General features: G+C 39.3%; 1 protein-coding gene across 2 annotated transcripts in view; it reads left to right on the top strand.

The window, feature by feature from the left end:
* skd (mediator complex subunit skuld) overlaps positions 1-26,149 on the top strand; it is a 62,670-nt gene that overhangs the window by 25,819 nt on the left and 10,702 nt on the right. For both annotated transcript variants that reach the window (XR_016316106.1, XM_089699529.1), the window contains exons 3-18: positions 7,632-7,716; positions 10,489-10,572; positions 11,642-11,805; positions 13,079-13,212; positions 13,754-13,897; positions 16,062-16,150; positions 18,371-18,494; positions 19,064-19,171; positions 19,554-19,789; positions 21,998-22,163; positions 22,311-22,433; positions 22,745-22,942; positions 23,407-23,587; positions 24,037-24,332; positions 24,713-24,865; positions 25,197-25,408. Coding sequence is in view for 1 of the 2 variants with exons in the window: in XM_089699529.1 (XP_089555655.1) it covers positions 7,632-7,716; positions 10,489-10,572; positions 11,642-11,805; positions 13,079-13,212; positions 13,754-13,897; positions 16,062-16,150; positions 18,371-18,494; positions 19,064-19,171; positions 19,554-19,789; positions 21,998-22,163; positions 22,311-22,433; positions 22,745-22,942; positions 23,407-23,587; positions 24,037-24,332; positions 24,713-24,865; positions 25,197-25,408 (2,497 nt within the window). In the remaining variant the exon portion in view is untranslated. The remainder of the gene's footprint in view (positions 1-7,631; positions 7,717-10,488; positions 10,573-11,641; positions 11,806-13,078; positions 13,213-13,753; positions 13,898-16,061; positions 16,151-18,370; positions 18,495-19,063; positions 19,172-19,553; positions 19,790-21,997; positions 22,164-22,310; positions 22,434-22,744; positions 22,943-23,406; positions 23,588-24,036; positions 24,333-24,712; positions 24,866-25,196; positions 25,409-26,149) is intronic.

Genomic DNA, 26,149 nt, shown 5'->3' with positions numbered 1-26,149 from the left:
GTTCTTGTGAAGTAAGGACAGTATTTTACTGCCATGGACCGCGTTATCTAACGTAAACATTATCTCATATAGACCGGGAGATACTGACACAAAATTTCGAGTCATTTGTAACAGGATGGCGGTTCTACAGGGGTCTTAGTACGCAATGACAAAAAGAAAAACGATGGTGTGAACGCTGGTACCGGCGGCTTAGTCGCGTGGGCGTTAGTCGAACTCGTCGGAAAAATAGCGAAGTCAAACGATTTGTAACACAAAAATTTTAGAATTTACCGATAGCCCATAAAAAAGAAGTAGGCGGTAGTGTCATGCCATACTTTTCCGGTGTGACTTACAGCCCGCCATACCGACGCGAATGTGTTGATTTAAAAAAAACAATTCAACCATTTGTACCAGGCTAACTTTTGCACAGGTAACCATCGTCGTGCAGCCATTTACGAAAATCGCCATGCCATACTTTTCGGACGATTCCAAATGGTCGCCATACCGCCGAAAATCTGCAAATTTTTTTTTTCGCCGAACCATTTGTAACACCCTAAATTTTTTTTTCAACAACTCCTGAATGATTATAAATAGAAGTGTGATAATGCCATACCTGTGGGAGGTGGCGAATGTGTATAAGATTTTTTTTTATTGTATGATTTTATTCGTATTTTGAACGATTTGTAACAGTATGGCATTAATCTTTCCTATAAGTTTGAGGTTCAACAAATATAAATACAAAATTTCAAATATCTAGGTGGTAGAAATCTTCACTTCTATAAATTAATAATAAATTTATTTATGAAGTATGGCAGCACTTTTTCCCCCTACTAGAAGTATGGCAAATATAATAATGGTCACATTTTATCAAATACTCTCCAAAAATCCAAATGCAATATTGGTACAAAAAGTTTGGCGAAAAAAAAAATTTTTGCAGATTTTCGGCGGTATGGCGACCATTTGGAATCGTCCGAAAAGTATGGTATGGTGATTTTCGTAAATGGCTACACGACGATGGTTACCTGTGCAAAAGTTAGCCTGGTACAAATGGTTGAATTGTTTTTTTTAAATCAACACATTTGCGTCGGTATGGCGGGCTGTAAGTCACACCGGAAAAGTATGGCATGACACTACCGCCTACTTCTTTTTTATGGGCTATCGGTAAATTCTAAAATTTTTATGTTACAAATCGTTTGACTTTCGCTATTTTTACGACGAGTTCGACTAACGCCCACGCGACTAAGCCGCCGGTACCAGTGTTCACACCATCGTTTTTCTTTTTGTCATTGCGTACTAAGACCCCTGTAGAACCGCCATCCTGTTACAAATGACTCGAAATTTTGTGTCAGTATCTCCCGGTCTAATAGTAGACGAACTGTTTGTAATGACAGCAGATAACGTCTTCCGCTAAATACCATTTGTGGCGACGCTACACAACGATTTAGTGTCGATGTCAAGTGGTGTAATAAAAATCGGTGCGAAGGTACATGTTCCTACATTGACAAACGATAAGTAGTTCGTTAGTTGTTTATACCCACCTATTTAAGCGATCGTATAGATAAGCTGCATGCAAACGTTTAGGAATTAATTGGTCTCGCTTAATTCGTAGCGATCGGTTTTGTTGAAAATACTTCAGCCTTTAAAAGGATATCGCTTTAAAATACAGGCTGTATTGTTTAAGTAGGATAAATAAATCGAAACAGACGAGCCGTTAGCTTATTAATTAGAAGGCAGGGTTTGCTATGTGTGGGTTGAATGCGCGCCCGCAAACCGCGCTATTATTGTGAGAATGTACTTGAGATTGAGCGTAAGGAACGCACGCATTCCATTCCCAACGGGTTACCGAGCTTATTCTCGATCTGTTATCGCACCGGCTTAGCTTTGGATTCATTGTAACTAGTCATTATAACTTCATTATTGTTTTAATGCTGATGGAAATGCATTTTGCTTCAAATTATCTCAGTTTTTCAACATGAAATACTTGCGGTTGGTGTTTAGAATTTTATTTTCTCCCGTTCAATTGCTACTGCAGTTTTTGTTGTATCGATTCAAGTTGAGTTTATATTTATAGTGAAATGTGGAAAATATTGTAACTTTTCTATAAAAACTCCTTAACTTAGATCTCGGATACACTTTTAAAGTTAACCTCAAAAGTTTCGAGTGCGATCACGAACCGTGGGAAAGGTGTCGGCCCCTGCGCCGACGCAGTCTCTTGTACTTAACGGTGCCACTGTCGCACGGTGTAATGTTGCTTTTTATTCATATTCCTCCACTTGATTTACCAGAAAACCTTTATTATTTCTATTTTATTGAATCTATAATTAATAATTATGCATAAAATCTAAATGTTATAATTTTTTTAGTTGTAGATTTTAAACTAATAAGTCCACTACAGTGCAGTATTTGGTTCGTCAGTTTAGAAATCGTATTTTGCTCAAAAATTAAGACATTACCTCTAGACGATATGAAAAGTTGCTCAAGAATTAGATCATAGTGTTGTTGCGTAACAGAAATGCAAGTGTTGTCGTAAGCGATTCCCCTTCCGCTAGGTTGTTGAACGGTAACCGCGTTTGTGTTTGAGTTTTATTAATAAAAGCTTCTCGGTGACGTGTATCGGCCGCGCGCCCGATTGGGCTATTTATTGATGCGCGTGCGCAACACCGATCGACTATCGATCGGCCGCCGTCCTTTTCTGATATTTTCATTTTACAATCACTTTACATTGCTTTCGAATAATATGCTGTTATATCGGACATTCTCCGAGTATGCTAATGTGAACAACATTATTTTCTCATCACACAGCCGCTTAAATAAAGATTACGATATCAGCTTTAGGTTCTTCATTTTTTCTTTGATATAAGAATAATATTGATCTAAAGATGTTATGTAGCGTCTTGAGCAAGGGATTGTTTGTTTGCATTAACCTTAAAGAAGATTAACTAATCATAAAGGTACACACTGATAATAGTTTCATGACTGAATAGCGGTACATCCTGTTACCATTAGTGACGACCGCGACCGACCACCGTACCGTTACCGTCTTGATGGAATATTTCACACTCTTGATGTGCACTGCTGTTGCGTATTGGGGTTACCAAGTTCAAACGACATGCTTGCGACAATCATAACTTTGCTGATGATAGTGAACTGAAATACGTTTTAATTAGCCAATGACGTAACAAGACAGTTGAAAGCTGCTCTGCAATCGTCTTGCAGGAACACAGCCGAAATAAAATCGAAGAGTTCACACGAAAGCGTTTGAGATACTTGTGTTCACATAATGATTAGGTGCGGTAGAAACAAAGCGGAGGGTGGGTCGCTACTCGCTAGCAGCTGCGTGACTCGGGCCGCGCAGATAGCCCGACCTCGCCGGCCCACTCCATAGCCTCCACACGACATACAACTTGACATACTACTATCCCGAACACTAAAGCCATAAATGTTACACGCGTTTGCCATCTGTCGCATTGCCTAATTCACTATCTCCACGACGAAGCTTGATTGTTTGTTTGGATAGGACGCAATTAATGCAAAAGTAAATATTATTATCTTTATTCCACATCTGCAATATAAAGACGAATGCCATAATAGTCTTTGCCAAAACAACATTAGCCCGTAAGTAAGACATTAAAAGTCCCAGTAATGTTATGAAGTTGACTTCATAATAAAAAGCTTTAAGAAAGTAAGTTATCAACGGGGTAGGGCGATTCGGCCGCATCGGGTTGTCGGCGGGCGGTCCGTGACGTCGACGGAGCGACGCGAGCGTGACGTCACGTGCACGTGGGCGTGTGCGAGCGAGACAGCGCCGGGCCGCCCGCCCGGAGGGAAGAGCGCCAGCCCTCCGCGGAGGGCGCGCGCGAATTGACAGATTTCTACACGCTCGATACCATCTTGAATCGCATTACCGCCCGGCTAGCCACGGGCAAATATTAAGTCGCATCTAGCAACTATAGATTGCTTTAACTTCAAACTAGAATTACAATAATAAAAACATACAAAATAACTAAAACGGTATATGAGTTATTTAATAATTCAACAATTATTGAGAGTTTCCATGAATTATGGCGCAATACAATAATTACAAGTGTAATATTGAACGATATACGATTTTCACAAAAGATCTGTTCCGCTGCTATAGTTGGGCGGCTTTACAGTTTCTAAGACGTTAGTAGTGTCCGGTTTAGGCGGCATGAGGTAAACAAAGCGCGCGCGGATTGCGAGGCCGTTGTGTGGCGACGTTGCCACTCCGCCACCCGCTCCTCACAAGTATCTGTCACGCGCTGTTTACTAGTTTTCTCTATCTTCACCATTCTTACATCCTAAAACATTCAGATGTATCGGCTTTTACAATGCTCCTTACTCCCAATGCGTGATCCGCAATGTCATAATCACTACCTACAACTATAGAGTTGTGAACGGTTAAAATAAATTCCTCACATTTGTATTTTTCCCCCTACCCGTCCTCCATATTTATCTTGATTTTTTTTTCCAAAAAGTGTCCTCAACAGGTCTCGATGCGGGGGGAATAGGGTGGGGTAATTGAGGAGTCCTCAGTGTGCTGCAGTGGGCGGATCTGGATATTGACGACGTAAATTGATGTACCCGTCTTATATCGGTAGCGTGCAGGCGTTAATTTGAGCATATGATTTCATACGTTTTAGAAGGTTATGATAACCAACAAAATTTATGAGACAGATAATAAAAACCCGACTGTCCAGTGATGTTGTTTATAATGGACATAAATGCAAAACAGTCATACTCCGTTCAAATGCAACTACGTTTTGCATGCCTCACACATTCGCCTTGATGCTACTTATGGCTCGTTCCTTGAATTCTGCTCACGTCTGCAGAAGGTCCGAGAGAATTAGTTGTATATGTAATATTAGGTTTTATAACTATATGAGAAACAATTTTCAAATTAATATTACGACCGTCGAATAACTACTTATACCAAGTTCGAATATTTACAAAATAACTCAAAAGTTTTGTTGCAGCTTACCTCGCAGAAAATTTTTCATTGTTGAGTTTTATTGTCATCCCGCTTTTCGGCTGCAAGCATCACAAAGAATATCGTTTTCAGATAATTGCCATAAAAAAGAGTTTTAATCTTTCTGTCACATTTTAAATCCGCATATTGTGCAACGCTGAAAATTTTACTGGAACTAGAGTTGCGAAATGGGATATTCATAAAATCCAATAGACTAGTTAGTTTACGAGAAGGTACACTTGTTATCTTTACATCATATCATGAATGAAATATTTACCAAGTTATAAAATGTACGACGTATAATAGCAGTGAGCTTTATTGCTGTACGGTGTTTAATGTTTATTGTTTGCGAGGTGGTAAACAGTTAACTCGCGTTGATAATTATCGGTTGGTCGGTAGCGGTGAGCGGTGAGCGGCGCGGCGGCGCGCATCTGTCCCGCTATCGATCCCGGCGCGAGCTGGTGCCGACCGCCACAACATCACGAGAAATATGCGACCTTGAACCTCTACTATCCCCATAATTGCATTATCAGCTATGCGACTGTTATCATTCGATTAACGCCGCCTTAATTGCTATGTAAATTGTATCGTAAGCTTGGCTACCTGCTGCGTTGAGGTGATGAACAACAAATATTTTTAATGCCACCAAGAAGTTCAGCATTGATTGTATATTGAGAGCGAATCTAGGTCAAATCTAACGAGATATGTTTAAAGAGCAGTCCGAGAGTCCCGGTGGATCGATAGTAAAACTCTTGGTGTTATCGCGATGGCACCGCGAGGCGAGCAGTCGTGACTGGCTCCGGTTACGTGGCCCGTGGAGTACAGTAATCGAACCGTTCGCCGTTTTAATGGCCTTGGGAGATTCAGCGATGGGGCCGAATAGGCCGATGCTGTAATTATTGCAGCGTACCTACTAGCCATACACGTCCGTAGGATAAATTCCTCGTTAATAAAACTAGTTTTATGTACGTGCTTTATATAACGCAGCGGTAATACTTGTTATTTACGTACCTAAGACTACAAGTTTCTGTGATAAACAGTAGGTAGGGGGAGGGGGATATGTCAGTGAAGTAATAAATTTAGTAGAATAACCAATATCAATGCAATTCAACTATTTATTCATCGCATCGGAGAGACATTTTTCGGTTATAAAATTAAATTTCTTCTTATTTTAGGACTCCGCCAATGTCCATACTCTTATCCTATTTTAAAAACTCGTTTAGTTCCAAGAATTAGTGTTAGATAATTGTCTTGTTAAACAAACTGTCTTCGTTTGAAATTTTCTCTTGAAAGCCAATTTTTCTACGAACAGTTTTCTGAGAAATCGTTAAAACTTTTCCGCGATCTAGTCTGGTTTGCACTAATTTACTTTTCTATTTCAAACCTTCGATCGGGTGATAGTTTTAATGCGGAATGTCTTATTCAATTGAATGTGATTGTGATTCGATTGCGCTATCTGTGTCAACTCATATGAGATACATACTGGAAAAACTAGTTCAGTCGCGGCTAGAGATGGCGCGCACACCTGGAGCGCGAATGTCAAGGCTGCTCGCTTGGAACCGCTCCAGCTGCCTGCACGCGCTCTAACATACCATTAGATTCTTTATTTCTACGCTTGAGCCCTGCAGCATTGTACCATTTTTCAACTCACTTAAGAAAATACCGTAGAAACGTGACCAATTAGCTTAGTGGCCGGATATACGTCAATTCAATTATAATTAATCACTGAAAATTGTGAGCAGGAGCAAATTAATGAAATGAGCCCCGCAAAAGAAAATATTTACATGTAACACCGTATCTATGATAAAATAAAGTGGAAAATTCAATGTCAATTAAAATGTTAGCGGGCGCTGACGTTCGCATGTGTGTCGCGCGCGCGACAAACACAAGCACGTGCGATCGTTTGCGTGACGTCACAGGGGTCGCCCCCGCCCCGCCCCTTCGCGAGAGCGGGACGGCGAGTGCAGCGCGGTGCGGCAACAGCGCGCGCCTCGTTTGTTTTCGCATGTAACGCCAGTGATAGGCCGGTTTATCTTCCGATTGCGAATGCAACAACAGCTATCTCGAGCGTTTCTTACCAATGCAACACACCAACTTATCGCTAATCTTATTTACTTTGTATTTGTTTATCTACACCTTCTACTTTTGGAATTAAGAAAGATATACATTCAGTACTAATTTTATAATTGAGATATCAAATAAATAACAAGCAAGTTATTGAATAATCATGAAATATTTATTTTGATAATATAAATAGCTTTTCAATGAATTGAGGTTTTGTAAGGCGCTTATTAGTTATTGGGAACTATAAAAATAATTATTAATAAACAATATATTATTTTTCAAATAAATAATAATATTTTATTTTCCAAAATTATTATGATACAAAGAAATAGAAGAACCCTTGCTCCCACACTAGGATTCCCAGTTCCCTGTAATAGATTTGTAAAAACGCCTATTCTAATTAAGATGTCATATTATTGTTGACATATTGATTTTTTAATATTGTTTACCATAATATTATTAATATTAAGTTGCATGAAAGATTGGCGTGGCCTTATCACTGCATACGGCATTCAACGTGTTTTGTATAATTACTTAGCGTATAATTATCCAAACAGTTGATAAGGAAGTTATTAATGCGTGTGGTTTTTTTTTTTCACAGAGGGCGACCAAGGATCCTGGGAAAGCGGACTGTCGTACGAGTGTCGGTCGTTGCTTTTCAAGGCGCTGCATAATCTTATCGAGAGGTAACATATTCATTTATTTACTTACCTGTTTATTAATATATTTCAATAAATGAGTTTGAGTAGGTAATGAATGAATGAATGAAGTGAATGTTCAGTTGTCGAAATATCACAGTTTTAAAGATATTATTATGGTGATATTTTATACCTGCCTTATTGAACATGGGGATTATATTTTGTCAAAGAACATTATACTCAGGCCCCCTAATCCTGTGTCAAGAATGTTATTAGAAATACATTTCTCTATTCTTATTGTTGAATTTTCGAATGTTGCACGCGCAATTTACAAGTTTTTTATAGTTTTTAAAATGTACACACTACACTATCAAACCCTTTTAATTGCACGCCTCATAAGCGAAGCGTTGAGGTGGGTACTACTGTCACTTCGCGCAAAACATCTGATTTTTCAAACTTAAAATGTCTTTATGTATCATACATTGCACTTGTAAGATAATACATACACAGTTACACACACATATTAAGAAAAAACACTATTTTTAACGTTCATGATATTTTTGATGTCATTTTTGTTATTTAAACTAGTTAAAAAACAGTTTAAAAAAGTTCTGTCTTGGACGTCCGTGTGTCTGTATGTGCGGATCCTTTTTCTTGTTAACACGATAGCGACCGAAATACTTTACTAATCCAGTCTTTTTTTTTCTCTTACGCTTGAGTATGCTCAGGAATAGAACCCTTTCATTTTTCAGGGTCTGATTCGATGTGGTTTAATTGTTATTAAATAAACAAAAATAATAATTAATAAATATTTATTAAAAAAAAATTATGAGGCGTGCACTTTTGGATTTTCCAAATTATTTTATTTAATGATCAGCGATAAAATCAAAAAGCATTAATGTAATTTTGGATTGACCCTTAATAACTTGTATACAATTTGATAGCTATATAATTAGATTGTGGTAATGTGAGGCTAGTTTATCGGTTCGTTGTTCCGATAACGATCGGCAATCGTCGAGTGCGCATTGCACCGCGTACCGCGCACCTGGCGCGCCGCGCGGGCGCATCGCCCCGCCTCATTGTTGCGAAGGTCGTTGCATCCACGCTCTAAACGCACCTTTTTTGCTAAACACCAGCATTAGTGTAAAAGCGAAAGTTTCCGCCGCCGTGGCCCGTGTTCTCGAATTATGATTGATGACAGCCCGTTTGGCACATAACACGTTTTAAATATATCTAACGCGAACTCTTTGTCAGTATAAAATCGATATATCGCCGGGCGAGCGGTCAATTTGTGCCCAGTCAAGGTCACCGTTTGTAGGCTGTTTGTAAACGTACAATAAGTGTCGACGCGAGTAGTCGGATTGGTTACAGTCGCATCTCCCGGCCACCGTGGAATCCGTGATATGGACGAAATCCAGACGAGTCGTTGACCCCGACTGCGGCACGTCAAAGTAACAATGCGTCGGGACGGGATCGCGACCATTTTACAATACGTGCTGTAATGTAGGGATACGAGTTCGACTTTTTCAACAATTTAATTGATATTTTTATTAGTAATTAATGTCGTCGTTCTCGCCGCGGATCGGCCTCGATCAGAGGAAAATCTTATGTGTAATCGTTTGATCGTCCTCTGAACATCGCTACCGCCATTTAGCTGCCGTTTGTTCTCGAAAGCGACATAATGTTATGGTTTTTATTGCTTGTTATCGTGTAATATAATTAACGATCACGTTTCGTTTTATCGTTGTGTTTTGTGCTCGCATGGAAGTTAGTCAAACGCCTGCGCCTGTAGGCGGTAGATTTATTGCCGTGTAATGATGTATCACAATGAGTCGAAGCGTTGTTTCATATCGTACGAGTAGCAATTAAAGTCGCAGCAGACAAAGAAATTCGCTACGGCCACATATCGATCGATGTACGCAATCGCATATTTGCTACTTGTGTATTGCGATCTGCGACGTTGCATTTAATTCAAGTCAAGCTATATTGACTACTTGGTTATTTCTGAACGAATGTTATGATAAAAGTAATTACATACTTTTATAAATTGCTAATGATACTTCACTTACCAACTTCACCAATTTATATCAATCAATGTTATTACATTTAGATAACTCGTAAAAAACATTGTTGTACATACCGTCCAATGAGAAAGTGTTATTTGCCAACAGTAGCTATAAAAAATAAAAATGTAATGTAATGTGTAAGTCAATTATCATAATTATTTGCTAATTCGTATTCTTATTATATCTTTATCACGAGAATTGAAGCAGATATTACATTGATTTCGCAATCGGAACATAATTATCTTTTCATATAGAACGTGTTTATTTATAATAACAAAACTGTGAAGTTATGATAATTTTTTTTTATCGTAGGCATGTAAGTATCGAAACGTGAAACGAATCGATATTGTTTATGTTAACTTATAAATTTATTTTACACTCGAAATATCGTATAGGTAATATGTAGTTATGTCGACGGGATTTTGTAACATTTAACAAGAATACGAAAGGACAACGGAAAGGATTGTGCCGAGTGCATCTTACACAACATACTGATGATTTTTGAGAACTAAGAACAATGCATCTTACTAATAAACCTGTTACCAAACGAATACAAACTCAATTATGTATTATATCGAATAAAACCTGTCTAAAACTTCATATCAATATCCATTATGCTGCATATAGGATGTAGGTATATAAACCCTGACCTGCCTTGTTAATGTCGCTGTAACGCCACTCTGTATGCACATCAAATTGCCTCTCAACTGTTCGGGCACACAGCACTTGTAATCCAATGTCGTGCGCGTTACAGATGTCTGCTGTCGCGCGACTTCGTGCGGCTCGGCAAGTGGTTCGTGCAGCCCTACGACGGCGACGAGGAGGACGTCGGCAAGAGGTAAGTTATATCACGATTGCCCATAAATCTCTACACCCAAAGGTTAAAGGAAGCTCTTGTTTTAATAGCGAACCTTGTTCATAATAATACGTGCGTAAGCGATAAACATTATACACTACACAAAGACGCTGTTACGTGCGTTGAATGGTATCATTCAACCCAAAAGCAGACCTAAATCTTCTCATTAACACGGTCATTAAACTGTCATCCACTGTAAAAAGGTCAAATGAGATTACTACTAAAGAAAGTGTTAACATTTATTGCGCTGTTGCCAAACCTTCGTAAAATCAATTGGTGTAATAAATATTGAGATAAAGAGTTTGAACTCGCGTGGAAGTTATATTTGAAGCAATTTTTTCATGGATTGTCTTCAGATACACTTATGTGGCACTTCCTATATTGAAATGGAGATTTCTGTGTTGCACTCGTTAAGCAATAAGAGTGAGACTTCGTTCCTCTTCAAACATTTATATAATATTATTTTAATCTAACTCGAAATAACCATATAATTTGATTGTTCAAATATGGTCCTTCGAGGCGGATTTGTATGTAATATTATTTTTAAGTTGTCTAAATTAACCAATTTAAATACGCGTCCTTCGTTTCATTGTACTCGTGTTTTAATCAAGTATGCTACTCACGAATCCGAATCACAGATCAATTTACAACATCATGTCATGACACACAACACCGCCTACTAATTGTTGCTAGTTAATTGTCATCTATTTTTTTAACGTGAATATTATCTTTCCGGATATTTAACTGTAGACAAATTTTCCTTTTCTTACTCACTTACTTAAAGTTCTTACTGTAAAAGAAAATGATTTATTTATGAAAAGAAGAATGGGATTGATATAAAATATGTGGATTGTTATATCATCAAATTTTTGTTACTGAAATAACCATGCTATCCGCAAAGACACCAACAGAATCAACACTTAACCCCGGACATTATAACGACTACCTAAAATCTATTTACTAAACAAGAGATAAACACATCAAATAAAATGGCTATCTATAATCTATTTACCAAAGCAATGATTAACACACGTCACGTCTGCACACACAGCAGCCCGTGGCACCTGTCGTTCTCGTTCGCGTTCTTCCTGCACGGCGAGAGCACGGTGTGCGCGTCGGTGGACGTCCGCCAGCACCCGCCGGTGCGCACGCTCACCGCCAAGCGGCGCGCGCGCCTGCACGCGCCGCCGCCGCACGCGCACCCGGACAACAAGGGTATGCAGTTATTTATTTATTTAATGCTTTAATATGGTTGTAAAGGTTGAAAAGCTTACAGCTACTTACAAAAGAGTACAAGTTATTTGGCGGCCTTATCACTTATTAGTGATCTCTTCCAGGCAAAACGTGTGTGTGTTATACGTAAAAACGATGTTGGCTTTGGCAGTTCTCTTGTGCAGGGTAGCGGATTGTAGGATGACTAGCGAAATTGTAAAAAAAATGAATATAACATTTTAAAAAGCACTACTGTTATATTAGATTGTTAATGCAGTAACTGTCAAAATTATGTTTTAAAAATATGTTATAATTTGCATATAGAATCTACCTACCCACTCCGTTCCTGAGTGAATACCCGAGGATAATTAATATAAATTTATTATTAAAAACATAAAAATCATCACATTTTTACTATATCCACAGTATATTAATGTGGTAACTCATCATCAAAATGGCATAAGCCCAAAGTAGCCACACCGTCCTGTCGTTGACTTTGAACTATGCTATTTTGAATCTCACTTCCTGCAATGCCATCCAAATCCGCATTCTGTTTAATGACAAAACAAATGAATAAATTAGCAAATAAAGTTTATATTCAGTTTGTTTTTGTTAAAGTTAAATATGTATCATTTGTTGTTTACGATAATGATGTTTTGTTTTGTCACTTGCCGCTTTCTGCCAAACATATTTCAGTATGTAAATATAGTTTGCTTGAATAAATGTGGATGTCGAAGAGGATATTATAAGAGATTATGCTTCTGTAAATTTAATTTTTTATTTAAAATTTTAATAATATTGCAATATATCAATATAAAAATTTTTACTCACTCGATTATTAATATAGTCACAAAATAAAGCGTCCTATGAACGCTGCGTAAAAACGTGCCAACATTAACACTTGCACTTGTGTCACGCAAGCGGCACGCGGGGAGGGGATATAAGCCAACATTCGACTTTCATTATTGGCGTGTTTATGTTATCCTACTCTTGTTTAAAACGTGAACTTTGTGGGGATGAATAGCTGTTTCTTGTCCAATCTAACAGATTTATTTTGCTTGTGCTTTCGGCATTGAGGTATATTTTAAATCGGACACATAGGTTTTGTTTTAAAATGTAACAAACGAACTTCTTTTTATATAAGTGTAGATTTATCATGTTAATTTGGTTCGTTTCATGGAATTTTGTTTTAGCACATAGGAACTCGGATTCCACGCTCAGTACTTGCTTTACATAATCTCATGCCTCATTATAAAATTGTATGTATGTGTTGCAGTGATCCTGGCGCCGTTCGGTCTGGAGGGGCGCGTGACGGGCCGCGAGTGGAGCGACTCGGAGCCGGCCACCGCGCGCCTGCTGGACGCCTGGCGGCAGCTCTACCCGCTCGAGCAGGCGTGCGGCGCCGTGGAGGTACATACTAACTACTAATCCATACTATATATATAAAACTCAAAGGTGACTGATATAGTGATCTATCAACGCACAGCCCAAACCACTGGACGTATCGGGCTGAAATTTGGCATGCAGGTAGATGTTGGGACGTAGGCATCCGCTAAGAAAAGATTTCCCGAATTTCTTGCGGGAACGGGGAAAAATGGGGATGCACATACAAAGTCGTGGGCGGAAGCTAGTATTATATAAGTGAAAGTTGCTCTGTCTGTTTGTCTCTTCTTCACTAACCACTGAATTGATTGTAATGGAACAGAGGGAGAGTGTTTGAGACCTGAGAATTCTCGCGGGTCTAGTACTATGCGGATTTTTAATTAAGCAAGTGTAGTCGCAAACGGAAAGCTAGTATAATATAATTGTATTTTTATCCACTTAAACACGGAATACATCTTGTATTACTAATTTTAAGTTTAAGTTTAGTCATTTACTTAGTGAATACGTTTTTATTCTAGTGTAATTATAACTTTAATAAAATATTTTTCATGTCACTATATGTGCGCAGGTGGAGTGCGGCGGCGTGCGCATGCGCTACCCGGTGCCGTACGTGCTGGTGACGGAGATGGAGGCGGGCAGCGGGGCCGCACCGCCCGCGCGCGAGCTCGCCGCGCGCACGCTTCGCTCGCTCGCCACGCCCGCGCCGCACCAGGTATGGGTATTTATTTATTTATTTATTAAGGCTCATTAGCAGCTGTACATCGATGAAATTACATAAAAAATACACAAAAAATATAGAACATGATGGACAACCAATAAAAAATGAGCACTGCATGCACTATAAAAAATACGTTACAACACATTCAATACAATAATTTCAATACATTCCAAAATAATCAGTTAACAAAATTATAAACAAATAAAAATTAATTCATAATATCCTCAATCTTAATTCATAAAAAATAATAATCTAATCTACTACTACGTACTATCTGTATACGAGGTCTATAAGGCCTTGCAGACATATGCAGCGGCGTCGAAGACATCTCACTGATTTGTCGTACGCAAATAATAAAATGCGAGCGCATCTGTAGAGTCGATGGAATCTGATGACGTCATCCAAATTATTCTAGGATTATAGGGTTCTTGCATATTCGGACGATTCGACGCGACGCGACGACGCGAGTGCGGGGTGTCATAAGATTCCATGTAGAGGAGAATTCAAAAATTCGTATGGTTCGCTTCGTTCGGCTCTAATAAGTTTGTAACCTTATAAGAAATTGTTATTGACGAAAGAATGGAAGTTGGAAACAGAACTTTTTATTAAGCTATTAAAAGTTTTGAGAATGCTTCCTATATTAATTTAACATGAATTTTGCTTGTAGATAAGTTATATCTACATTGTAAGCTCCATGATAACATGTCCCATATGTTAATACAACAAAGTTGCTATAAAATTGATTTGAACTATAATTATGGCCCTAAGTCTTAGATCATTAAGTAATGGATAACACTCGCAGGCGTTTCCCCTTTTGCCGAGGTATAAGATTATTCGAATCGAAAAATCTTATGCTTTCATAAAAACTACTTGCGTAATCGATTACAAACACTCTGCGTATTCGTAAAACATTGAAAGGACGTCTGCGAGTGCTCCGCTAAAAATGCCGTTTTGCACTGTCAAGTCTTGCAGAAGCAATTCAAACATGTCGAATATTAAAAAAGATGGAATAACCTTTAATTTGTGTATATTTTTTTATTTTTTAACGTACATTTCTAATTAAATGCAATTTCTAATAATCGTCGATGTATCGTTTAGCGATGTGATCAAGACAAATAATCGAGTCATGTTTCGAGAGAGAAAGAGACGAGACTATCATGGAAAGAAAATATACAAATTTAATCTTTATCCACTAAGAGATAAAGTTGAATTTAAAACGCGATAATGAACCGCATTCCTTACGAGACTATCTTTTAAAGAAATACAAATTTAATCTTTATGATATAAGTTATAAAGTTGAATTTAGAACGCGATATTGAACCACACTCCCCACGAGACAACTTGGAATGAAATTCAAATTTAATCTTTATTAACTTAGGGATAGAGTTGAATTTAAAAACTCGTCGCTTAAAAGGTCGTAAATTTTTACGACTTTCGTGACACAAATTATTTTTGTGAATGTGTGATTGTGTTTCAATAGTGTGAGTTACCCTCCCCGCACCAAAATCAGCAGAAAGTTTAGTTAGAACATTTGCCAGCGTACTCCATCCATTACTTAATGATCTAAGCCCTAAGTGCATATTCGAAATTAGTGGTATTTGCGAAATTATTATATTCTCCAATTTTATTGAAAGATCTATATTTTTATTGTATCCTGTTTTAACACAATATAATAACCTATTCTATGTCTGACCGGTTGGCTTGGTTGGTAGTGGCCCTGCCTTCCAAGCCAAAGGTTGTGGGTTCGATTCCCAGTCAGGACAAATATTTGTGTGATGAACATCGATGTTTGCTCTGTGTTTGGGTGTTAATTATCTATAAAAGTATTTATTTTAAATTATAAATGTATGTTTATCAGCCATCTGGTTTCCATAACACAAGCGAAAGCTTAGTATGGGATCAGATTGTGCCGTGTGTGAAAACTGTCCTGAAATACATTGAGTTACTATGTACTACGTACTAGAGAGGGCATCGCTACTACACTATTTTTAACACGAGTTAGAGCCAAGCGTCTCAAACATCGCTTATATCTATGACTCACTAGCTGGCCCACGCGCGCCCCGCACCGCCGCTATTGTCGCACAGATTTTGTTCGTGGCGTCCTCTCTATACGTAGTAATAATACCTCAATGCTGAAATATTTATTTATTTATTCCAGACGGCAGAGGCTTGCTACGCGGACGCGGCGGGCGACTCGAGCGAGGACTTCGTGGACCCGACGCGCAAAGCGCCCTGCTCCTGCGCCAAGTGAGTCACCGCCCTTATTGCATCTCCTGTATGCTACATACGTACCGCTATCTTTTATTATTATTACCGTATGCACGTTCCGAAGTCAACTATTTTACATATTACAAACATAGTTTTTGGTAAGATCAAAAGTGAGATGAATAGTTTACTTCCGAACGGCATTATGATGTAGTTTGGAGCAGTAAAATAGTTGTAGTTGTATGAGAATTGTGTGTTATGCATTTTATATATTCGATAAAATATGATATATTTATTTTAAACGCTATCCTATTTTTTATATACGTCGGCTGTACTCAATATGTCGATGATGCGTGTTGACAGCCGTAGCGTATAAACGCGGAGTTATGCAGGGTTGTAGATGTAGATAGGTAGATGTTATGTATGTGAATGTTTTAGTTCTTATGTAGTATAAGCCGTAGAGGGAGAGTGCTCGCGACACGCGCCTTGTCGCCAGCACTGCGCATGAAACTATCGATGCATTATTGTGTTAACCTTTGGTTTTTTTTTATTAATTTCTCTAACGTAATTAATATTAGTGATAAATACAAAGTGCGTCGATATATTCATAGTAGTCGACGCGCAAGCTTTTGTCACACTTTGCGTGTAGATACGATCCTCGCTTCTTGAGTACTCTGTGAATGAAAGATTCGCTTTTCCTTTCAAATAGGGTTGTCAGCGTGAGTTGGGGAAAAATTTAATGCTTATCCTTAAGATAGAGCGTATATTAAAGCAGAATAGGAATCCTGCTATGGAATTTATTGCAACATATTATACGGGAGGCACGTTTGTGTTACTTTGGTTCCGACTCGCGCGGCAGCCCTCCTTCCCGTCTCAGCTACACGCGGTGTAGCGGTCCGGTCGGCGGGCGGCGCACGGTGAGGTCTAGGCGCGAAGTGTGACGCGTAGGCAGGCGGGAGGTGGCGGGTCGATCTGTGCGGGCCGGCAGTAGCGTTGTGTTGTGCAGGTGGCGGCGCCGGCGCGCCCCGCGCCCGCTGCCCTTCCACCGCCGAGCCGCGCGCGCCGCGCCCCGCGCCCGCCCCAAGCCCCGCGCCCGGGACCCCGCCGCGTGAGTACCGCACTCCGCACCCCACCCGCCGGGTATACGCGCACCCCGCCGGGAACACGCGCAACCCGCCGGGTAACCACGCAACCCACCGGGTAACCACGCAACCCGCCGGGTACACGAGCACCCCGCCGGGTAACCACGCAACCCGCCGGGTACACGCGCACCCGCCGGGTAACCACGCAACATGCCATAGTTAAACTGTAACACTCGATACAATATCGCGAGATTCATTCAAGACGATCGACCCATCGGGCCAGCGGTGTACCTCCATATGAACGTATGTAACGGTCTTCATGTATCAACACATCAAGCATCGCTCCCCATCCGGTCTTACATTTGTGTATGTGGGTTTCATGTTTCGAGGTTAGTGTGAGTCGCGCGAATCCCCGAGATCGGCCGTAAGTATTGAAGGTACACAAATAGTGCAATGCCATCCCGGTGCATGTCGTATGCCTTAATATACATCATCTGTTTACATATAATATAGCATTTAATATTATACTGCATGAGCGAATAATAAATTGCATGTTTTGTGTCTCCCTATGACGAATTTCATTGCGATTTGTGATTGTCTAATTTCAGCCATTGTTTGGTAAAAACTCATAGTTCATATTTAATGTCATAAAGGTTGTTGTAACCATTCATTTGTGACATTTGTTTTATTTTGTTTAAAAAAATAATCATCAGTTTCGAACTGTTATTTCTTATCTGTTTTCTTTTCAATCAAATCTTTCATTTACTTAACCTTTAACCGCATTTTACGATACTTTGTTAATTTTTAAACGTACTATAAGTACATACGTAAGGTTTGGTTGAACAAGAAATGGATGGAAACATGGAAGGGTGTCATGGATGAACATAATAACATCTACCTCATCTCGGTACATTTAACTCGCTTGGTTATCATTTCACGTCGATTGGCAGTTTTTATCATATTATTTTGTTATCAATTTGTTTAAAATTAAAACGTTAGATATTATGAAACAATTTTTTGAAAGTATTCTGTTGTTTACGTCACTTACAACAATATTACAATAATTATTTGATAACGTAATTTTGTTGAATCTTTTAGTGTTTATTTATACTTGATTGTTATTTATTTGATGTACATGTGCAAATAGTGCGTAACTAAGTGTCAGTATGTCGCACTACAGAGCGAGCGGGTGCGGCGGCGCGAACGGGCGCGGCACGTGCTCGCCGGCCAGCTGCGGGGGCGCTTCGCCCGCCGCGCCGGGCTCCGCCCCCTCGCCGCACCACACCGCCATACCTTCCCACCAGGTGACATATCATTATAATATTATGAAAAAAAATGTTTATTTCTTTTAAACAAGTTTTCATCTTGTGTTGGAGGTAAGTGCTTCCATTTAAGTGATAAATTTCACTTGTGTTAAAACTTCTAACACAAGTGAAATTCTAACTTCTAACTTAGAAGGCGCTTCTCTTCCATAACAAATACTAGGCATTAACATTTAAAAGAAAGCTTAAAAAATAAATAATATGAAAAACAAATGTTTCAAATGCGTACTATATGCTACAATATAAGTACATAATATAAATGTGAATGGTTTTGATGATGTTTGTTACTCTGTATCGTAAAAACAGTAATTAGTCAGGTCTGTATGAAATTTCCACTTTGACCTACAGAGATTATGTTCTGGGTTACTATATAGGCTACTTTTTAATAGGGTACAAGGAAATCAAGCTTGTATTTTTATGAATCGTTTGTAATTTTCAAGTCAATTATTTAGAATATAGAATTATTTTGAATGAAACTGAATTGAAAGTTATTAAATGTTTTGAAAGGATATCTATGTAAACTGAGTGTTATTGTATTTGTCTATGCGCAGGGCCCTAACGTGCCGACGACGCTGCACACGCCGGCGCCGACGCCCGACCCGCTGGCACCGCCCACACCTGCTCCGCCTTCGCACCACCACCATAAGTTATATGCGCAGGTACGCAGTAGTACTTAATATTATAATAATAAGATTTTCAGTTTTGTAGAAAGCTTTCAAAAACATCTCGAGCAATGTATACAATTTTTTTAGCTTATATTTAGTCAGTAAATCTTATGATTCTATGAGTTATCATAAAATGGTAGACAATAAGAGATGAATAGTTTCTTATGTGAAATAAGGGTCTTTTATATTTTTAATGTCATGTTTTTTATAATTTTTTATGAGTTACACTTAACAGTAAATAAATATTATCTTGTTAGCTCAATTAGGTATTCACATGACTTATCTAAAACCAAGTTGGTGAACATAAATTGTGTAAATATTATAAACCGTGAATTCAATGTTACAAATGTATAACATCAATGTGTGTGTGTTGCAGGGCGAGTCACCGCCGCACGGGGGCGTCGGAGCGGCGGGCGCTGGCGGGCCGCTGGGCGCGGCGGGCGCGTGCGCGTCGCCGGCGGGCTGCGCGCTGGGGCCGGCGGGCGCGACCCCCGGCCCGCCGGCCCCGCTGCCGCGCCGCCCGCTGCTGCCCGCCGCCGAGAAGCGGCTCGACCCGCTCGAGGACGAGCACGAGCTGCACATGCTGTACGACTACAGCACCGTGCACGCATGGTCAGTACGCACATGATATTGCAAAATATGAATAATGTGAAATGAAAAGAAATGCTTTGGTGAACAGAATTCACTTTGAAAAAAAGAAGTTCAATGTCAATTAACGCGAGATCCACGGTCACATCAATAAATGAGCAATATCGTTGTGTATCTTATTTACTCGCAATAGTATTACAGAGATGCGCAGTCACATTGGTCAAGTTTACAATGTGTGTGTTCAATGCTCGGTAACAGTTCAATTAACTAAGTTACATTAACTAAGTAACAATTAATATTTAAATATTTCCTATTGAACTTTCCACTGTTGATCAATGTTTTTAAAGTGACGCAAATATCGTATTGGTCGAAATGTCAGTTTATAACAATGATATTTTATGTATAGATACGTTATATACTCACAATATATCCAAAAAAAATGCTTCATATGCAGTGTCAGGCACACACAAATACAATTTTCATTTTACTTAATTTATTACATTGACAGACTGTATAAGAGAGATGGCTCTAATAAAATGATATAAATAAAAAAGACAAAGATAGTTTGTCACTTCCGCGCAGGTGTAAGCAAAAGTCATAAGAATTCACCAATTAAATATAAATAAACAAATAGTTGCCATGGTAATTGGCATAGATAAACGACACAGAAGGTTCAATGTTATAGATGTTAGGTTTCCTGCACAAGTAAATAAATGTGACAATTTCATTTACTATTTTATGATTATTATGATGTCGTATTAAAATGAAAAAAAAAAATAAAATGCTTTTTTGGAGATATAACTGTATTAAGTATTTATTACTAGCTGTGGTGTTCGTTTAAGTCATCATCATTTCACCCGATAATCACCCACTGCTGAGCATACTGCATATAGTCCTCCTTATAGAACTCCATAAGGACCGATCTTACGCTATTCGTTTCAAGGCAGTTCCCGAAACCCGTACAAGGTCATCACTCCAACTTGTAGGATAATTATAATAATAGTGACCTAGATGAAAAATAGTTTGGAAAATCCAAAAGTGCACGCCTCATAATTTTTTTTAATAATATTTATTAATTATTATTTTTGTTTATTTAATAACAATTAAACCACATCGAATCAGACCCTGAAAAATGAAAGGGTTCTATTCCTGAGCATACTCAAGCGTAAGAGAAAAAAAAAAGACTCGATTAGTAAAGTATTTCGGTCGCTATCGTGTTAACAAGAAAATCCTCCGCACATACAGACACACGGACGTCCAAGACAGAACTTTTTTAAACTGTTTTTTAACTAGTTTAAATAACAAAAATGACATCAAAAATATCATGAATGTTAAAAATAGTGTTTTTTCTTAATATGTGTGTGTATGTATTATCTTACAAGTGCAATGTATGATACATAAAGACATTTTAAGTTTGAAAAATCAGATGTTTTGCGCGAAGTGACAGTAGTACCCACCTCAACGCTTCGCTTATGAGGCGTGCAAAAAGGATGAAATAAAAGAAAGGATGAAGTATAAGCCTTTTTTATCTAAAACACAAATAAAATTTATGTTCAATAGCTATTTACAGAAAAGCAAATAGCCTTTTTCGTCAGTAGCGATAATCTTTTCTTCAATGTATACGTATATATTCAACATCATTTTTGCAAACAAACATTTTTGCCATCACGATTTCATTGTATATAATAAATAGATATATTTGTTAATTATATGCACTGTGTGGATTTAAATATAAAATTAATCAAGTATTTACCCAAATCGAAATTAATAAAATAACCGTTCTATTTTCAATAATCGTATCTACATGATAATCTTTGAACACAGTGTACGCTAGCTTTGTCACACTAGTGATTGAAGCAATGTTTTATCCCTTTCATTATTTCAATACACGTGTCAAGCAAGTGTCATTAATAAAGAATTGTAAATTGTTATTTTTACTCTTAAACTGTAATAATTTAATATATTTTGCTGTGATATGATATTCCTTTATCTTTCTTTATTTTTTGCACGAATACGTGCACTTTCTGAACACACAGGAAGGCATTTTCGACAACTTTAATGTACCTATAGGCACATGCGCTCACTGGGACCGGTGACAATCTGACTGATTGCATTGGTCCCAAATAGGACCAATTCACGGAATCAGTTTTGGTGCGTTGATGACGTATCTACCTCTTGTTTCTATATATAATATCATTGGTTTATAATATATTTTTTGATGTCCTGCTTTAGGCTCGAGCACCCCGTGAAGCGTTTCAAGAGCGACGAGAACACGTTCCGTGAGGAGCTCGCGCTGGGCGTGAGCGGCGGCGACCTGTACGCGGGGCAGGAGTACACGCGCCCGCCGGACTGTGTGCACGCGGACCGCGTCGACGTCAAGCACGAGAAGGTGGAGCCGGTGAGTGTGCAGCGGCCCTTATAGTGCACAGTGTAGAGCGGAACTTATACAAGAACAAACAGAATACTACAAAAAATTATTCCTCACAATTTAAAATTTAGTGTTGAATTCTATATCTCATGTTAAATTATAATATGCATTTTACAGGAGGATATAAAAGACTACAAGAACCTATTTCGATCGGACGGCCTGTGCCCGACGTTCAAAGACCTGGAGCAGATATTCGACAACTCGGACGACGCGGCCAGCGGTGATGAGACGGTAAGACTTGTGAGTGTACCCTTTGTTTACTATGTCTCTATACTGGCTATAGTCTGCATGTTGGTGCTTTTTGTGTTCAATTAAATGCTGAAATAACGTATTTTTTATATTAACAAATATGATATTTTTTTGTGACTTTTGCGCAGTTTTGTGTGTAAAAAAGACTGTTATAAGACAGTTAAACATAATTATGACCTTTTTGAAGTTTCCGGAATCAATTTGATATTTATTGCTTAATTAATATCGCTTGGAGCTTTATTTTGTGTGTGACTTAGAATATATCGGGACGTTGCAGGCATTAAATGTGTACCTTATGTCAGTTGCAAGTGCAGACGCCGCCGGACTCGAACAAGTCGTCGGAGGTGCGGTGCGTGCGCGCCGAGGAGCTGAGCAAGATGTTCCCGACGCCGCCCAGCATGGAGGCGCACGCGCAGCCCTCGCCCGGCTTCTGCCCGCCCGACGAGCTGCCCGCGGGCGCGCTCACCCGCCACGGCAGCCCGCCACGGGACCCCATCGAGGTGCGCCTCTACACAGACAAACATTTATTCGTTTACTAAGGGCCGATTTTTCAATCCTCAGTTAAAAATTATTCTTCGAATATCGTATTGTACAATTATTTCAAAAATGTATGGTTTACCCGTATTTTATATTGTCGTGTAATACTTTATTGGGCGGATAAGTTTTAACGAGTGTTGTGTACTGACTGCTGTATAAAAATGTGTAGGAATTTATTTTAGCAAAAATAATTATTAAAGCTTGTATAGAACTATGTTATTTGTAGTATCTACATTATATCAGTATGACATAATTACATAAGATTGTGGCAAAGAATGAAGTAACAGTATTCAGTGTATTGCATATTTGTTTTGGCGTGTGTTAATTGAAGAAAGATAGAAAATACGTTTAATCACAAACACTTAATGATTTTCACTTATAACTAACAAACTTTTAATTTATAATTGATCTAATAATGTATTCTTAGGACTGGTCGTACGTGTTCAAGCCGGCGACGGTGTACAAGTACGTGGGCTCGTCGAAGTACGCGCCGCTGACCGCGCTGCCGAGCCAGCTGCTGCCGCCCGTGGCGCTGCCGCCGCACGCTGTGTACCGCCCGCGCTGGCAGCACGACCGGGAGCACGAGCACGCGTGCGGGGACGATGCGGGTGATTACTTATATACATACATATAGGAAATAATTTATAGGCTGTTGTAGTTGTAGTATTAAAGTGGCCAGAAACTGTAAATGCACAAATAATGGATAGATTTTTAAAATGCGAATTGCAACGTATAAAAATTGTCATAGGCTGATATAGTTGTAGTATTATAGCTGCTAGAAATTGTAAATGGACAAATAATGGATAGATTTTGAAAATGCGATTTGCAACATATAATGACAATTTTTAAATAAGTGATGAAGAAATCAATGTTTAGATTTGATTGGGATAACTTTGATATTTGTCAATAAATTGCATATGTAATTTATAAATTACATTACATTACTAATAAACGACTGCACTCTCCAACGGTAGATTGTGTTGTGATATGTATTATATTGTAAATCGACCGTAAAGTGATGTCCAATTCGTAATTTTTAAACAATGTACATTTACAGGTGCAAACACAAGCACCACGACGACCACAAACACGGGCGGCGTGAAGCGCTCGCTGTCTACGCCCGCGGAGCGCCCGCCCGCCGGCGGCACGTCCGCGCGGAGCGGCGCGGGCGCAGCTGGCCCCAACACGGCCTCGCCTCGCCGCGCGGCGCCCCCCTCGCCCGCCTCGCCGCGCGCGCCCGCGCCCGCCTGCCCGCTGCTGCTCAACGTGCTGCTGGCCGATACAGTGCTCAACGTGTTCAGAGATCACAACTTTGACAGTTGCACGCTGTGCGTCTGCAACGCGGGGGGACGGGTGAGTCGCACTTTATGAACATATAAATTATAAATATGCTGTAGTTTGTAGCAATCTTTTTTACTATAGTCATTCATTCTTACTGACGTCAGCTAGAACAAAATATAGATCTGATTGCACATGATACTAAAACTGACAATTAACAATCATTATATTATGAAGCTTTGTATTACTCATCTTATAACCTTGACATTTAAATGAATAAATAGATGGATGCCATAAAACCTTTCAAAATGTTTTAGCCATAAAACCTTTCAAAATGTTTTATTTCATAGAAATGATGTTGATCACTAACAACTAAAGCATTGTTATGAATTGCTTATGTTGCATATTTATGTTTATTTATACAATTTTTTTGTTAATATTATAATATGCAATAGAGTGTGGGCAACATCCGCGGCGCGGACGCGTCTACGTACCTGCCGGGCGTGGAGTGGGGCGGCGGCGCGGAGGACGAGCCGGCGCACTGCTCGTGCGGCTTCAGCGCTGTGGTCAACCGCCGCCTTGCGCATCGAGCCGGCCTCTTCTATGAGGTGACTACTTTGTGCCTTCAAATTGATGATATTTTCATTGATTATCATTAAGTTTTAGTTTTTCAACGTAAAGGTGTGTGATGGATTGAATAAGTGACTAAGGATGTTAGCATCCTGCAAAAATTCCAAAAAACATAGTCATTAGTGACTATATTTTTTGGAATTTTTGATCCTTTAATTTGAAGTGAGTTAAAGAATATAAAAGCACATTGTTAATGCATTCAAAATTCAAATATAAATAAACTTTTTATTACACTTTTACTTCATATTGTATACGTTGAAATATTAGTACCGTGTTTTCGCGTTCAACAAGAATATATTTTGTTTTCAGGACGAGTTGGAGATAACGGGCGTGGCGGAGGAGCCGCGGGTGCGGGGCGGGGGCGGCGCGGCGGGCGGCGCGCTGGGCGACGTGGCGGGCGTGCTGGTGGCGCAGTGCGCGGCGCCCGCCGGCGGCAGCGCGTCGGCGCTCGCGCGGGCCGCCCGCCGCGCCGCCGGCAGGCACGCGCCGCCGCACGACGACCACCGGCTCAACCTGCTCGAGTTAGTGCACTACATACTGTTTAACGTGATAAAAAAAGACGGGTTGCACTCCGGGAGTGCCGGCAGAAGTGAAAACTTGATTATTAACGTTCAGCATGTTTGATATTTTGGAATGGTATCCGTCTTACGCATGGAATATAAGGGCTAAAAAAAATCCGTCTTACGCTTTTTCGATCAGGCCACGTGTCCTGACGCGAAAAATAATTTACTATATGCAACTTTACAGAAATACGTCAATCACGCGTGGTAGGGATAAAAACAAGATGGCGCGTAACGGACAAATGTCACGCGTAACGAAAAAATGTTACACTAAATTTTTTTCCAACCCCGATAAAGAAGTTTCACTTTAAAAATCCCTTATAATATTAATGCATTGATAACGTACTGTACACTGAAACAATAAATCAATTGAACCTAATTTCTCAGGGTTTTTAACAGAAGTAAATACCTAATATTTCTGGAAGTCTATATTTTATCAAGATATCAAAACTTGATACAAGTCAAACAGAGGATGGAAATATGTTTGACTAGAGGTCCGCCCCGGCTTCGCCCGTTGTACATATTTCGCAATAAAAGGTAGCCTATGTCCTTTCTCGGGTATCTAAATATCTCCATACCAAATTTCATGCAAATTGGTTACAATGCAAACAGAGTTACTTTCGCATTTATAATATTAGTATGGATTGTCAAGCGAAAACAAAAGTAATGTTTCCTTTTTTTTTAAGAAATAATATCATAGTG

The sequence above is a fragment of the Colias philodice genome, chromosome 9 (assembly GCF_061535455.1).
Source record: "Colias philodice isolate Cphi_HAF_F1 chromosome 9, ilColPhil1 Martin Lab GWU primary, whole genome shotgun sequence".
Taxonomy (NCBI): Eukaryota; Metazoa; Arthropoda; class Insecta; order Lepidoptera; family Pieridae; genus Colias; species Colias philodice.
This window is presented reverse-complemented; position numbering and strand designations above follow the sequence as displayed.